This window comes from Grampus griseus (assembly GCF_964374135.1).
Source record: "Grampus griseus genome assembly, chromosome: 14".
NCBI lineage: Eukaryota > Metazoa > Chordata > Mammalia > Artiodactyla > Delphinidae > Grampus > Grampus griseus.
In genome coordinates this window covers 19,650,206-19,667,647 of record NC_139008.1, presented here as the reverse complement: position 1 = coordinate 19,667,647, position 17,442 = coordinate 19,650,206, and the positions used below count along the sequence as shown (strand labels likewise).

The following is a 17,442-nucleotide window of genomic DNA, read 5'->3' as shown; positions in this document are numbered from 1 at the left end:
GCCTAGCTCTTCTATGTGCTCTACTGTGGGTTCCCATCACCTCTCACCAGTCACCACTGGATCTGTCCCTCAGACCAACCTCCACTGATCCTTCTCCTGGTTTACCACGTTCCTGGTTTCTGCTCCTCTCTGCCCCAGTGCCTTAGCCTCAACTCTGCTAGGACGGTGCTTATCTCTGTATCCTAACTTCATCCTTGCAGGGTACCTGTTTTCAGCATCTCTTTTGGCTCCAGCCTCTGCAGTTCATGGGCAAGTCCAATCCCATCCTTTTTTTCTTAGATTTACTGATGTGGGGAAGTACTGATGAGAAAATGTAAGTAAAAAGAAGACCAGCAAGATCCTGATTTTATAAAACAATGTGTGTGTGGAAGCCTGGGGGTAGGGGGAGCAGTGGGGGATGTGAGGGGAGCCTGGAAGGAAACATACAGAAATGCTAAATAGTGGTTATTTCTGGGAGCTGGCAATATGCTACTTATATGAATGGCCAAGTTCACTTTTTGATGGGTGTATGACTTGTGCCAGCAGCTTCATTTTCAGCGTGGAGTCTTCCTCAGGGAAAGTCTTGATTCCCTTTCCTTTTTTTTTTTTTTTTTTTTGCGGTACGCGGGCCTCTCACTGTTGTGGCCTCTCCCGTTGCGGAGCACAGGTTCCGGACACGCAGGCTCAGCGGCCATGGCTCACGGGCCCAGCCGCTCCGTGGCATGTGGGATCTTCCCGGACCGGGGCACGAACCCGCGTCCCCTGCATCGGCAAGCGGACTCTCAACCACTGCACCACCAGCGAAGCCCTCCCTTTCCTTTTATATTGCTTTTTAAAATCTCACCATGGCACCAATGTGTCTCTTCTGGTCCTAAAATACCTACCAACACCAATGGTAGGAATAGCTATAATTTATTGAGTTCTTACCACGTGCCAGGAACTGTACTAAGTGCCTTACGTCATTACCTGATTTTAACAGAGTTCTGTGGAAACTGCTGAGTACAGCACCAGGTGCTGTAACTACTATTACAGCTTCAATTAATTCTCATGACAACCGCATGAAGTTATTATTGTTATTATCTTTATTCTGGAGAAGAAGAAGAAACTGAGGTTTGGAGAGGTCATTTTCCATAGGTTCCTCAAGTGACATAGGGCCTGGGGAGGTGGGGGCAACTGTGGCCAACTAGAGAGCTGGCACCCAGTCCAAAGCGGGGGGTTGCTGAGGCCCGGCTGCTAGGGATTGTTTTCCCATGGAAATGTGGGACAGAGAGCCCCATTTTTCAAGAGAAGCTGCAAGTCAGCATTCATGTGACATACCCTGAATTTTAAATTGCAGCAGCATATTTAATTTTTAAAAAATACAATAAAATGCTACAAGTAAAAAACAGAACAAAACAAATACACTAAACAAACCATTCTGCAACCCAGATTCGCCATAGATGAGTATTATCTGCTTTAGAATCACCAGCTTGGAGTACGTCCTCCAGTCCCAAGAAGGCCCAAGTTCCTGTTTGCTTTCCACTTTTGCCCTCCCAGAGTTTGTGCTACTTCCCAGGACTGAAATCTCCAGGACCGTGATCAGCAAAATTTTCCTTAGCCAGAGGGTCAACGTTTTTGGCTTTGCCGTCTCTGCCACAACTACTCAGCTCTGCCATTTGGCACGAAAACCATAAACAAATGGGCATGGTTGTGTTTCAATACAATTTTATTTATAGACACTGAAAGTTGAATTTCATGTATTTTTTTACTTGTCATGAAACAGTATTCTTCTTTTGATTTTTTTCTAATCATCTACATAGGCAAAAACCAGCCTTAGCTTGTGGGCTATATAAAACAGGTGGTGGGACACTTTAGACCATTTAAAATTCGTGACTGTTTCTCCAGGAGCTACTGGTGTTTGCTGGCTCCACCTCCTAGTTTCAGGCTGCCTTAAGCCACCTTAGGTAAGGCCCATTTCACAAGCAGATGTGAGCACGTGTGTAGTTCCTTATCCCCACGTGGTTCTGACTGGTCTGTTTCAGTAGCTTTCACATTTAATCTTCAGCTGAACATTTCCTTCCTATGAAATCTTTCGTGGAGAATGTAAAACAGCTAATGATAGGTGGTCCCACAACCACCATCCTTGTCCTGCTCCGTGGCCCCTGATGCACATCATGGAAAAAGCACGGTGGATGGAAAAACCAACTGGTCCCGTTCATAGCAGTGGATGGACCGTGAAATTATCATAAAGCCATCTGGCAAAGGATCTTGCTTACAACTCTAAAATGTGTTGAAGAGAGTGCAGTTCACAGTAGTGGCTATGAACTTGGCTTTGGAGTCTGGAAGACTTACCCTTGAGTGTGCCACTTATAGCTGTGTCCTTGCAGAAATCACTTGCTTCAGATATCCTCATCTGTAAAATAGGGCTCACCATACCAGGTACCTCCCCAGGCTGTCTTGAGAGCTAGAGAGGATAAAACATGTAAAGTGTTTAGAATGGCATGTGGTAGATGGTAAGTGCTTCACGTATGTGACTTATTCTGATTTGTTACCCAGCCAGCTGGAAGGCGATGGGGCTTAAAAGCAAACAGGAATCTGTGAATGAAACTCTAAAATCCAAACAAGAAAAATGAAGGCCTTCTTTCAATATTAGGGAAGGAGTTCTGAGTTTGTTTTTCTTCCAAGAATTTCCTTGAGTCTTCAAGCCTTCTCTCCAAGACCCCGCCCTCTTGGTTCTGAGTCCATTCTTTGCCTGGTAAGCAGAGAATCAGAACCAAGAGGATGGGCTCATATCATATCATTTATTGTGAAATGCCTCTGGTTTGGAGCCTGTTTATAGTATGTGTTAAATACACGGCACTCTTTAAGAGATGGAAGCAACCTAAATGTCCATTGACAGAAGAATGGATGAAGAGGATGCGAGATACACACACACACACACACTTACACACACAATGGAATATTACTCAGCCATAAAAAAGAATGAAATAATGCCATTTGCAGCAACATGGATGAACCTAGAGATTATCATACTAAGTGAAGTAAGTTAGAAAGAGAAAGACAAATACCATATAATATCACTTATATGTGGAATCTAAGATATGACATAAGTGAACTTCCACAAAACAGAAACAGACTCACAGAACAGACTTGTGGTTGCCAGGGGTGGTGCGGGGGGCAGTATGGGAGGGATGGAGTGGGAGTTTGGGATTAGCAGATGCAAACTATTATATACAGAATGAATAAACAACAAGGTCCTAGTGTATAGCACAGGGAACTATATTCAATATCCTGTAATAAACCATAATAGAAAAGGATATGAAAAATTATGTATATATATGTATAACTGAATCATGTTGCTGTACAGCAGAAACTAACACAACATTGTAAATCAACTATGCTTCAATAAAATAAATTTTAAAAACTACATGGCACTCATTATTATGAGTTAATAATAGGCATAATAATAACGGCTACCTTCATATTGTAATGGTAAAGCCCATTCAAATATTGATTCTTCCCTTCACCAGCTGTGACAACTCTCTTTCCTCTGTGATCCTGCGTTGTCTTATCATCAAATATCAGTGTGAATAGTCCCTATCTCCTAAGGCAGTGGATGAGAGTAAATGAGAGAAGAATGTAGGTTTCAGCTCTGTGCCTAGCCCGCTAGAAGCACTTAAAAAGTGCTGGCCATTATCATGAAGTCCCTAGAGCTTTGCGAAAATTATCTCATCTTCATATATGGCCTTATTTAATTCTTATAGTAACTGCTCTAAAATATAAGCCCAGCTACGTGTGAACATAAACCTTGTCCACTGTCCACGACACCACCTTGCCCCTCACTTCCAGGCCGTCTCTGCCGGCAGCGACAAGAACAATAAGGCATAATTTCATGCTGTGTTGTGGTGAGAGGTTCTGAAATTGTTTGTCATTTATGAGAACTGGCAGAGCCATTAGCTGCCCCAGAGATTGGTTAATTGGCTAGTTAACAAACACCCACAACAAGTTAAGTCAGGCTGATGTCAAAGAAAGAAAAGGAAAGAAAATGCTGACAGTTTCCCCAGGGTGCACCTGCACAATTCTGTGCCCCCTGAAGGAGTGAGCCACACCGCAGAGCACAGCAAGCTGTGGTCCTGGGCGAGGGGAGCGGGGAAGGGGGCGGTCCTGTGTCAGATATGAGCATTATCCAATCAGGGAGAGTGGGTTACTCCAGAATCCATGCCTGGAATCCACACCAAGGAGTCAGCAGACCTTGATTGGAATTTTGGCTCTACTAGTTACCCGTATGACTTCAAGCAAATTCTATGGCCAGCTGCCTCATCTGTAAAATGGGAAGATAAATTTATATATATATATATAATATATATATATATTATATACATAAGTATATATGAATATATGTGTGTATATATATATTCCGCTTCCTTTTCCCCTTTCCCCTCACTAATTGGGAAAAAAAGAAAAAGATAAGACAAGACAGTTCTCATGATGAATCCTTATGCTTCATAGCTCTTTGCCCTTCTAAATAGATCCCAATATCATGCAAAATCTAGGAAGCAGAAAGTTTCCATCTTCGGCTTTATTTTTATTTTTTTCCTCTACCAATCTCCTTTTTGTGCCCTAAGAAAGATGCTGATGGGCCAACCGAGGCAGAGCCTGCAACACCCATCAGGCATCTTCACTGTGGGGGTGAGGATGCAGGCTGGGCCCCAGGGGCTCTTTCCACCCCTCCCCCGCCAGCTCAGGGCCACGTTTGTTTCCACAGGGGCTTTCCGAGGCGTGTGCAAGAAAATTGATCACTTCCCCGAAGATGCTGACTACGAACAGGACACGGCTGAGTATCTCCTGCGTAAGTTCCCCCTTCGCGGGTCCTCCCGGGGAGGGGTGGGCGAGGAGGGCTGCCCTGAGGTTGTCCAGCTGCCTCTGAGTTTGAGGCTCCCCAGCACCCAGCCCCAGAAATGGATACGTGCAAAGAAGCTTCAGGAAAATCTTTGCTACTAGACAGAGACATTCAGGTGGTTCTGACATCTGAATCTCTTTCATTTCAATGAAATAGAAATAGGAAAAAAAAAAAAAAAAGGGAGCTGTGTCAAAACTGAAAAGTTCTTTTTAGTCTGCTTAGGAGGAAATCTAAGGATTTTCTTCAACCTGAATACAAGTTTTCACCTTCCCCAGAGGGCTGATTTGAGGTGCTAATGGGCTAAGTGCTAATGGGTGAGGTGCTAATGGGCGAGGTCCTAAGAGGCAAGGCCTGGGAGAATAAAAGCAAACCAAGGTTCACCCCTCTTCAGTTTCAATCTCATTGGGGCAGGACCAGTGTCTCCCCCTAGATTGTCCCAAGGTCAGTAACCCGGATATGACATGGAACTGTCACAAACGCAGCACGTAGGAGGCAACAGTGTGCTGGCTTAGAGCAAGGGCTCTGGATCCTGGGTGACTCGGGCTTTTACTCCGGTGACGCCCTACTAGCTGGGCTGGACCTGGGCCAGGCTGCTTTACCTCTCATCTCTCACCTTTCTTCATAGTCAGCAATAAAGATGATAATGTCATCCATCTGACAGGGTCATGAAAATTAAATAAGCTGGTGCACGTTGCGCTCCGCCCGGGGCCAACATGTACTCACGAAGCCATACGTGTTGGCTCTCTTCTGGGGCATGGGATGAGCAATGGTCAAGGCCCAGTGGCAGCCACAGGCCTGACATTAATCCAGGCACAGAGAATTGGGGATTTAATGTAATTTAGATAGAATTTCTTCAACAGGGAGGTGTGTCAAGTTCACTCAAAAGAAAAGTTCTAAGGCATTGACTAACTTACTATTAGAGAGTGTTAAATGTAACATTTTTTTAAACTGCTGTTATACATAAAAACTTCAAGAAATTGTGCTACTCGGGTTATGCTTGTAACTCGTAGCTCAAGAAGAGTGCTGTTACAATTAAAATCATTGTTAGCTCTACTCATGCTTGCTAGTCTACAGATGGGCAGTGGGTCTAAACATGAGCCTTTAATCGCATAACAATGTAAGTGGTGCGAGGGGTCAATACGAAAGAAAGTCATTTCTAAGCTAATTTTTTTTTTTTTTTTTGCGGTACACGGGCCTCTCACTGTTGTGGCCTCTCCCGCTGCGGAGCACAGGCTCCGGACACACAGGCCCAGGGGCCATGGCTCACGGGCCCAGCCGCTCCGCAGCATGTGGGATCTTCCCAGGACCAGGGCACGAACCCGTGTCCCCTGCATCGGCAGGCGGACTCCCAACCACTGCGCCACCAGGGAAGCCCTAAGCTAATTTTTAAAACATATTATTTCTCTTTTTTCAGTCCTTATCCATCTACTAGGATTTACCCAAATGCCAACTAGAACTTACATGAGCAGCTTAAAAGGATCTGATGTGGGAATAGAGGCCACGTTTAGAGAGGTAGCTTGACCAAAGTTTGGGGTAGATTACTTGAACCTCCTTTTGAGGATGATTTTAAAGTCATCTCCAGTGGGGTTTTTACCAGAGTGACTGTAGTTTTTGTTTTTCTTTCCTATTTTGATGTTTGCCCTGTTGGGGACTAAACAGAACTGCGACCTCTATTTCACAACTTGCAAAACTGATTTTAATTTCTTCCAAGAGATCCATCGCTTTTCCGACAAAATATATTTCTCCCCTCTGGGAAGGTGGAGGTCCTCACCATCAGCCACAGAACCAAGTTAAGGAGGGACCTTCCTGAGCACACGAATTTCCTGCAGGGAACTTTGGAATCCCCGAGCCAGTCACGTGGCGCCAGGGTCACGTTCCTGCAGGGGTCTCCGGGCCCATCCAGCACATGTGCTGCCACTTCCTGTTGCGACCACACCCCGGTCGGGTGGGGTTCTGCACATTGATTATTCTGCTATTTCCTCTTTCTCATGTGTGGTTAGGGAGGCTGAAGCTTAAACCTATAGCAGAAGATTTAATCAGGGACTTCCCTGGTTGTCCCACTGCAGGGGGCCCGAGTTCGATCCCTGGTCAGGGAACTAAGATCCCACAAACCCCGTGGCACAGCCGGAAAAAAAAAAAAAAAAAAACACAATCCAGGGTAAACTGAGTTAGGAGAAAATGGCAGCAGAGCATGTCCTGTGTGAGACCGACACCCGTAGCCTCAGTTTATAGAACCTGCTCTTATCTCACTTGTGGGGTAGAGGTGGGATCTGGCCACCAATTGGTTGCCAAGTGGTTCCTCCACCACATGGGAAACAATCACATTCCCATATCTCATAGCCACACATTTCAAATATACACAACCAACACAATTCAGTAGCTTCCAATGTTCAGATCATCTCCTTCGGGCATAATCATAATTTAATCATACTTTGAAACTAAAAAAAAATTTTTGAAGGTGAAAAAATTAATCAATTTAACTCATCACATTGAATATTTGAGCAATTCCCAGCAAGTACACAATGCAAATGATCGCTTTAAAGATTTGTGCATGCTTGAAATCACTGGGGCCAGACCCACCCCTAATATTTGTGGGTCCTAGGGCCAAGGTTCACATGGAAACCTGTAGGTCATATGTGTAAATATTTAGAAGTTATAAATAAGCTATGGCCACCCAAGATCCCAGCGCCTACTTCCCAGGGATCACCCCCTTGACCTGGGAGCTAAATGAACCAGGGGGCCAGCCCTCCCTCCTGCAAGCCTGTGTGGGAGCAGGGAAGCACAGAGCAAGCCGGGCCTGGGCCAGGACTGTGACTGACTGGCCTGAAGCTAGGATGGGGACTGATTTGATCACGCTCCCAGGGGTCAGGGCAGCCAGGATCCCTCCCCCTACACCTCACTTCTCCCATCAAGGTTTCTAGGCAGTTTGAAGCCCCTTCCAAAACTTCCCCATTGCAGCAGGGACAGTTACTGGGACCCCGGTCTGCCCAGCCCCAATGGTGGGGGACTTGAGGTGGCCATCCTTAAGCAAAAGCTAGAACTCTTTCATTTTCTTCTCCTCATGAAGAGAACCTCACCCCTGTCTGCTTTCGTCGACCCCTCACCCCCGTTCTCCATCGGCCCCCCCAGGCAATCCCAGTAGGCTAAGTCAGCTACCAAAATTGCAGAAAACTTTTCCCATAAAAACAAACAAACAGGACTTCCCTGGTGGTGCAGTGGTTAAGAATCCACCTGCCAATGCAGAGGACACGGGTTTGAGCCCTGGTCTGGGAAGATCCCGCACGCCTCGGAGCAACTAAGCCCGTGCGCCACAACTACTGAGCCCACGTGCCACAACTACAGGGCCCGCGTGCCTAGAGCCCGTGCTCCACAACAAGAGAAGCCACTGCAATAAGAAGCCCACGCACCGCGAGGAAGAGTAGCCCCCGCTCACCACAACCAGAGAAAGCCCACGCACAGCAATGAAGACCCAACGCAGCCAAAAATATATATATAAATAAATAAATAAAAATGAAAAACAAACAAACAGACAAAAACAGTCCTGGTGTTGTGGAAACCAGTCCTCTGCATTCAGAGCGTGAGCACCGCCACGCAGTAGCAATAGGAAGGGCTGCAGCTGAACCCACAGGAAAACACACACTAAATGCAGGGACATAAAGCTCTGAACACTGAGCTTTGAACTTCCACACCAACGATGAACCAACCACCTTCCTGCTGCCCCACTGCTCACCCTGCAGGCGTGCCGGGATTATAAAGACGCCACTGCTGGCTCACTGGCTAAGACCAGGCATGGCGCTCAACAACGCTTTCTCTCACATCCCACCCCCAATTCTGTTGGCTTTACCTTCAAGATCTATCCTGAGTCCGACACCTCTCCCCACCTGTCTGCCACCCCAGTCCAAGGCACAGTCAGCTCAGGCCTGGGTTCTTACCATCCTTCAAGAGCCCCACACCTGGCTCCATGCTCTGCTCTCACTAGCTTAAAATTCTTCTTCTTTTTTTAATTTGCTTTTGACGGTCACCCTTTATTTTTTCTTCCAGTTTTATTGATATATAAGTGACATACAGCACTGTATAAGTTTAAGGTGTACAGCATAATGGTTTGACGTCCATACATCATGAAATGATTACCACAGTAAGTTTAGTGAACATCCATCACCTCGTACAGATACAACATTAAAGATATAGAAAAAAATGTTTTCTCCTTGTGATGAGGACCCAGGATTTACTCTCTTAATTTTCATATATAACATCCAGCTGTGTTAATTATATTTATCATGTTGTACATTATATCCCTAGTACTTATTCATCTTATAACTGGAAGTTTGTGCCTTTTGACCACCTTCCTCTAATTCCCCCTCCCCACAGCCCCACCTCTGGTAACCGCAAATCTGATCTCTTTTTCTATGAGTCTGTTTGTTTGTTTTTGATGTATATCTGATGTACAACACTACTACGTTGGTTTCCATTACACAACATAGTGATTTGGTACCTCTCTACATTTCAAAATGATCACCAGGATAAGTCTAGTTACCATGCCATCTTGAAATTCTTAATACTTTTGGGACAAGAGGCCTTGCATTTTCATTCTGCACAGGGCCCTGCAAATTAGGTAGTGGGTCCTGCCCGTCATCTCTATTAGAATGTAAGCTCCATAAGGGCAGGACTTTAGCTCTTTTGTACCTCAATGGACGCAGAATTTATCCAACTGATATTCCGGCCCAGGTGTTCCAGGAAATACTCTTATGCTGGCTGGGTAAATACTGGGATCCCCACCTGAAGGTCCCTCTGCCCCAGAACCTTAGGGCCTCTCTGTGATCCAGCAGCTGAAGAGTTAACACATGGGTCTCTAGGACACTGCTGCTCCAGCCCTCAGCCAGTGTCCCCTGCCTCCCCTTAGAAGGGCAGCCTCTGCACCCTTGGGGTGGTTAAACATTTCCACCAGGACCCCAGGACACAGCACAGCACCTGGCATTTGGTAGGTGCCCAAAAATATTGTTGGATGAATAACTAAACTCATTTGTTTATTCAGTGACTAAATGGGTATCAAATGGGCATTGCCAGACTCAGTACCATGCAAATGTAGGCGTGTGCTGGGACAGACTCTGCGTTTCGGTGAACAGCTTGTGATCTAATGGGAGTCCCAGGATGCCCTGTCGGCTATATGATTTGCAGGGGCCAGTGCAAAATGAAAATCCCGGGCTCCTGGTTCAAAACGCAGGCAAAAAAAGCTATCTCCTTTCTTCTGCCATCTCTCTCTCCATCTGTCATGGTGTCTTTTATTTGCTATGAAATGTCACACTCCCTCCGGCACGGGAACACTCAAGGGGTGAGTGCATACCCTCGCAGGTGCCTAGGGCTTTCAGCCAACACTGGTTCTCCCAGCGTCCATGCCCAGCAGTGGTCTCTGGCTGGGGTGGGGGAGTGAGCAGCTGAGGACCCATCCCAAGGAGAACGGGAGGTGGGGAGGTGATGGGGGGTGGGATGCCACGTGAGTAGAGACTCCAAGCCCAGGGCACATGCTCCATCGACCCATCAGAGTTACTTATAAAACACACATTCAAGGTAAAGCTATTAAGAATTTCAGGATGGTGACTAAAGAGCATTAACCTCAAGCACAGGGCCCTGAGCGACCGAACTGGTCTCGCACCCACGTTAGATGCAGGCTCTGTCCTTCTGCTCACGGGCTGTCCTCCAACCAGGCACCCCCATGCCCGTGAAGGGGGGGGATCCCGGGGCTGACCGGGTGCAGGGGGAACCCTCTCTCTTTCTCTCCGCAGGGGCTGTGAGGGCCTCCAGCGTCTTCCCCATCCTCAGTGTCACGCTGCTGTTCTTTGGCGGGCTCTGTGTGGCAGCCAGCGAGTTCCACCGCAGCAGACACAATGTCATCCTCAGTGCGGGCATCTTTTTTGTCTCTGCAGGTGAGCATCTGGTCTCAGCCCTGAGGGCATCACAGACACCAGACCCAAGGCAGGGCCACCAGGACAAAGCAATGCTATTCAGGGTTCCCTCCAGGGAAGGAACGAGAAAACGTTCAACTTGTGTGTTAAGAATGAGAACCAAAGACTTTAATTAGAACCAAAGATGCTGACATTCTAGCTGAGAATGCACGGAGGGGAGATGAGGAGAAGGTCAGCTTGGAGAGGCGGAGAATGACTAATGAGAGTGTGCATGTATATGTCTGCACATAGTGGGCAGGGGGCAGTATGGTGTGTGTAATGTGTGACCTGAGAGATGGCTTCAGTGTGTTTTAAAGGGGTCCATCTTTCTGTTCGCTTGGACATCGTCATACACTATCCCTGGCCCTTTGAGACCTGTGTTTGCTGGTTTAAATGCTGTTCACAGCTCTTCAAGCGCACAAATCCTCAGACTGCTCAAAGCATCTCTGGGAACAAGGTAAAAGTCAGCAGCCCCAGATGCTCTTGGGGAAGACCTTATCATCAATAGTAGCCTTGACCAGAAGGTGGCACAGGGTGGCAAGGAGGACGAGGCAGTCCCCAGGAAGAGGTCCTATTTCTGCACCCTCTCTCCTCCCTTCATCTCCATCCCTCCTCCACCCTCCTCATCGTCCTCTCTTCCCTCTGGGTTTCCACTCCACCATCGCTTTACAATCTCTTCCCACCCCAACCCCCAATCAATGCCATCTGGATTAAGTGCTTTAGAGACGCAAAGAACAAGGTGGGGGTGGGAGGGAGGGGAGCTTGTCTCTTTGGTGATGACCTCCAAACTTTGACCCATAACGGCAGAATATTTACTGGGGTAGAAACAGTGGGGAAGAGTATAAAATGGTGGGTGAGAGGGGCTTATCCTCCTGGATTTGAATTCTGGCTCTACCTGTGGAGCCTTGGGAATGTTACCAAATCCCTATAACTTGGTTTCCTTGACTGTAAAATGGGAAATAATAATAGTACCTATTTTATAGGGTTGTTGGAAGGAGGTTGAACATAAAAATCACAATATTATTTTCTAGCATTGGAAAAGCAACACAATATAGTTCCAAAGTTGGAAGCTCAGCATCCCGGCCTCCTCCAAGATATTGCTCAAGTTTCTTCCCTACTGTTTTCCCTTCTTTGGAATGGGAAAAGTGGATGGCATCCAGCTCTGAGTCTCTGGGAACCAACTCAAGCAACAGACCAGGGGAAAGCCGCCATCTTGTCAGGAGAATAAGATTAGCCCAAAGGTGATGCTCTGTGTGGACAGATGGTAACAGCTGGTAAACTCAGGGACCTGTGTTGCTTTGAGGCACGTTCTAGTTGCTGGTGGCCCCCTCCAGACCTCCAGCTTTGACTGACCCAGAGGATGAGGGTTTCCTAAACAGGAGAAGATTATTTTGTCCCTCAAGGGGATTGTTGAGGGAGAGTGTGTCACCAGCAACCTTCTTCTCACAAGGGGTGTTGTGAGAGATGGCAGGTAGATTAGACACATGGGAACCGGGGAACATGAGGGGCGGCAGCAAAGCCCTGAGGGGAAGCCAGAAGCTGGGGGTCTCATCCTAGCTATCCCCCCACCACTGGTCTTCCTGAGGACCCTGAAGAGCCTCAGTTTCTCCACCTACAAAGTGAAAATTTGGGAGGATTCAGCACTCCCTAAGGCTCTTTTATGCTCAGTTATGCTAAGGTTCTGTGGTTTCAGGCAAGCAGCCAACAACCCTTTATTGAGTACCTATTATGTGCCAGGCACTAGGCATTATGCTCAAGACCATGGGCTCTGAAGCCAGGCTGCCTGGTGAAAATCATGGCTCTACCACTTCCCAGCTGGGTAACCTCGGGCAAGTCTCTTAACCACTCTGTGCCCCAGTTTCCTCATCTGAAAAATGGGGATAATAATGGCTCTACCATTTAAGGCTGTTCAGAGAATTAAATAGTTGGTATATGGAAAGAGCCTAGAACTGCATCTAGCCCGCAGTAACTGCTGGATGCATAATAACTGCTACTATATACATTGTACAATTTAATTCTCATGCTGATGCAATTCAACAAGTATGCACAGTGCTCTTGTTTGGGTCAGTCTCTGGGCAAGGAGAGGAGGCCATAGTAGTGAACAAACCTAGCCTAGGTCTGCCCTTAGGGAGTTTACGGTCTAATGGTTGGGAGAAAGTGATTACCCACTTAACATCTAGTTCTTCCTAAGCTTTTTTACTGAAATCTAAATCCACCCATGGCCAAGAGACAGTCCTGGGTTCAAATCCCACCTCTGCCATCTCCCAGCTGTGTTGACTTGGAAAGTTATTTATCTTCTCTGTGTCCCAGTTCCCTCATCTGTAAAAGAGGGGTGTTTTTTCTTAAGCAGGCCTGTTGCAATGATTAATTGAGATCACGCACGTAAAGACTTTGCGCGGTGCCTGGCACATCATCGGTGCCTAGAAATAAGCGGCAACTCACCTGGCTTGGCCGCTTGCTTTAACCTGGGCTGACATCCGAGCCTCTCCTTGAGCTTCTTTTGTTTTTTTCCCAGCAAGACTTCCTTTCAGGGCTTCTCAAACTCTGCCACCAAAATTTACCTGTGGGCAGAGGAGAGCGAAAACGGGGCCCTGGGAAGTCAGGGGGCATCACCAGAAGCCACCTTCCGTGAGCTGAAATGTCTCTGAAGACTGTCTCCCATTTAGACTTAAAAATTCATGTGAATTCTGCTCTCTCCTCATTATATTCATGTTCATTTTAATATAAAAGAATGTGTCTTCCCTACTCATCTTCAAGCCAAACTGACACTCCAGAAAGAGGAGCCGTTTTTCAATCTGTGGCTTCCTGCAGCCTGACACAGGGCTGGCTGCATCAACCCCCATATTAAGAAATAGCTCAGTGATTAGAACTCGCTGCCTACCTGCTGAGGGCCTGCGCTGGGGAAGGCCAAGAGGAGACAGGGAAGAAACAGACCTTGGCCCTGCCCTCTAAGGGGTAAGTCCTAGATGGAATATGGCCAGAGATCGTATTCAAAATATGAATTCCCCTTAATGCATGAGCACCAGCCAATCAGAACGGTAGCACTGGAGCAGAGTGGGGGTGGCCCTTGCTATGCCAAGCTTTAACCCTTTGGCTGCTGGACTCCGGGGAGATCTTGGGGACCCCCAGAAAGAGTATGGGGTCTTCAAGGAATGGAGAGGATACTCAGGAGGCCATTGGAAATGGTTAGTTACCAACTGGTACTGGGAACTGTAATGAGGAACAGCGTCCATTTAGAAGCACCCTACAGGTGGCCCGGATTTGGAGGCAAGGAGACACCAGGTGATGTACCAACCTCCCTGAGTCATTATTGGTATCAAGGCCCAGATGAGACCCTTAAAGCAAAGGACACAAAGAGACATTCTACCTTTGGAGCAATAATGTGAGAGAAGTAGTCACAGATGAGGGCAACCCCCAGGCCCTCAGTTTCTACTGTTTCTTCTTACTACTCCCTAGAGAATCAATTTCTCTCCAAGCGACTAGGCAGCTCTTTCCAGGGCTATTCCGTTGGCACAAGGGGACTCTAAGTCGGCAGACCTTGTCTACTGGGGACGACAGCTTCATGTTCCCCAATTCTTGATGCTCGAACAACAGATAATCTAAAGCATTATCGTATCCCGTGCAGATAAAAAGACTTAGCTACTGCACCTTCCCCATTCGTTCCCCAAACTGCAGCTCCAGACCCATATATGTCCACTCAGCAACCACATTCCGACTCCCAATAAGCACTTCCAGCCCACCTCCTCTTCTCTAAGCCTATTCTCTCTGCTGCCTCTTATTTTAGCTCAAGATACCATCAACCTCGCCTTCATCCAAGCTAGAACCCTACTAGTAAGTCACTCACAACTCCGCTGTCAATCACCTTTCATCTCCTGTTGTTCAGGACCCAGCTTAAATGTCACCTTGTCTTCAGAACAAGGTTTAATCATTCTCTCTTTCTCTCTTTGCTCCTGAACCATTTCATATGTGTCTCTGGAAGAACCCTTACTATATTTTGCTATAATTGCATTTACATGTCAGTTTCTTCTGCTAATGGTGAGGAACTCAAGGGCAGGGATCTGCATCTCGTTTTTTACCATCATCATGACTTATTGCTGAAGATTAAGCTTTGAGGGAATGAATTGTTTCTCAGGGAAAGTACATACATTCTGAATTCTACTGCACTTGCTGAAAGAGTAAGGTGAATTCTTTAGCTGAACGCTTCCCACCCAGAATGGAGCGGCAGAATTCTTCATTTCCCGAGAGACAGACCCTGCAAGAAGAGCTCAGCAGCTGGATTTCCTGGCCATAAATCCATTCTCCTCTCTCCCTGTTGACTCCACATTTTTTTTTAAATAGATATTTCCAGCCTAAAAGTGACAGTTACCTCTGAGGTTTATAAAGGATGTATTTTTCTCTCCCCTTCTCTTAGGGTTAAGCAACATCATCGGCATCATAGTTTATATATCAGCCAATGCTGGAGACCCCGGGCAGCGTGACTCCAAAAAGAGCTACTCCTATGGCTGGTCCTTTTATTTCGGAGCCTTCTCTTTCATCATCGCGGAAATTGTAGGAGTAGTCGCTGTGCACATCTATATAGAAAAACATCAGCAGTTACGTGCCAAATCCCACTCGGAGCTCCTGAAGAAATCTACCTTTGCTCGCCTTCCACCCTACAGGTATAGATTCCGGAGGCGGTCAAGTTCCCGCTCCACAGAGCCCAGATCCCGAGACCTGTCCCCCATCAGCAAAGGCTTCCACACCATCCCCTCCACTGACATCTCAATGTTCACCCTTTCCCGGGACCCCTCAAAGATCACCATGGGGACCCTCCTCAACTCCGACCGGGACCATGCTTTTCTACAGTTCCACAATTCCACGCCCAAAGAGTTCAAAGAGTCGTTGCATAATAATCCGGCCAACAGGCGCACCACGCCCGTCTGAACTGACTTCTGCACTCTGCCCTCCACCCCAGCACAGCCCGGTGGGAAGTGGACAGAGGTGTCTCTGAGGTTGCATGGCATGGTCCTCGTGATGGTATTACTTTTTACAAAGACTGAAACCAAATGGACTCAGCCCTCTCCCACAGTTTGCCCCTCTCCCTCCAGGTCCTAACCCCTCTGTCCCTCCCCGACTTTTCAAGCCAATCCCATGACGTCTCTCTCTGTGTATCTGTGCCAGATGTTTTCCTTTCTTCCTTCTTTACTGGAAGGACCTCCACATTCTTCCCTCCTTGGAAGAGGACTTTACTCAAAGTCACGGGTGGTGGCTGGTGGGGGGGGGCGGGGGGGATCTCCGAATCCCCAGACTTGTGCATAGTTGTCCCCATTGTCCACTCCAAATCCTCAGGACACCAACGGCCCAGGTGGCCCTGAGGGAGGCATTCACCTTTCTGTGTTAGAAAAACATGCCCAGAAATCAAAGATGTCAGAGCCCTGAAGCAGCTACTGTAATAAGCACTCACGTATTAAAGGTTTTGCCTTGTCGTAACCAACAGAGCTGGGGTGCTTTGTTTCTTCTGGGTAATTCCTGCACAAATTTACAAACTCATTTGCCCTGCCCTCAAACTGCCTCGTGTATGTGTTGGAAGCTGAGCTTTGCTCATCCACATCCTAGCCACTAGGAAGGATCCTCCTTTACCTCTGGAGGCCAGCAGGGTGCTCCTACCAATGTCAGAGTCTGTGTGTCTCTCACCTAAATCCCGGGAAGCTACTGGGGGCAAGCATGTGTTCAAAAATCTGGCTCTGGCACCCAGTAGCTCTAGGACCTTGGGAAAACCCACCCGACCTTCAAACCTCAGTCTCCTCGTCTGTAAAATGGAGCATGGTACAGTATTCTCCTCCACAGAGTTGTGAGACTTAAACAAAACTTCATGTGTAAAATGATTAGCACACTGCAAATAATCAATATGTATATTTTTTAATTTTTGGATGAATTCTGGGTAGAGTGAGCATTATCTGAGTTTGGGCTGCCATAACAAATACTATAGATCAGGGTGGCTTAAACAATAGATATTTATTTCTCACAGTTCTGGAGGCTGGGAAGTTTAAGATCAGGGTGTCAGCAGAGTTGGTTCTTGGTGAGGGCTCTCTTCCTGGCTTGCAGACAGCTGCCTTCTCACTGTGTCCTCACTTGGCAGAGCCACTAACTCCATCACGACCTCATATAACCTAATTACCTCCCAAAGGCCCCATCTCCAAATATCACCACATCAAGGGTTAGGGCTTCGATAAGTGAATTTGGATGGTGGGGAGGGACCCCATTCAGTCCACAGCAAGCATGACTGCAGGAAGATAGAAGCCAAATGGGAGCTATTCTTTTTTGGGGGGAAGGGTGTACTTTGCACAGGCTCTGAGAGGCACAGGGGCAGGGGGGTAGAAAGTGGAAGGACATTTGAATAGTTTGAAAAATTGATATCAGAAAGCATGAGAAGGGCTTCCCTAGTGGCACAGTGGTTAAGAATCTGCCTGCCAATGCAAAGGACACATGTTCGTGCCCTGTCCTGGGAAGATCCCACATTCTGCAGAGCAACTAAGTCCATGTACCACAACTACTGAGCCTGAGCTCTAGAGCCCACAAGCCACAACTACTGAGCCCACGTGTCACAACTACTGAAGCCCGCGTGCCTAGAGCCCATGCTCCGCAACAAGAGAAGCCATGACAGTG

The 17,442-nt window shown here is 47.2% G+C and overlaps 1 protein-coding gene across 1 annotated transcript in view; it reads left to right on the top strand.

Moving 5' to 3' along the window:
* CACNG3 (calcium voltage-gated channel auxiliary subunit gamma 3) overlaps positions 1-15,720 on the top strand; it is a gene marked incomplete at both ends in the record, with an annotated part of 80,440 nt that extends 64,720 nt beyond the window's left edge. Inside the window, 3 exons of the mRNA XM_082669564.1 lie at positions 4,724-4,807; positions 10,639-10,779; positions 15,209-15,720. Of these exons, the coding sequence (XP_082525690.1) occupies positions 4,724-4,807; positions 10,639-10,779; positions 15,209-15,720 (737 nt within the window). The remainder of the gene's footprint in view (positions 1-4,723; positions 4,808-10,638; positions 10,780-15,208) is intronic.
* Positions 15,721-17,442: the final 1,722 nt, after the last annotated feature.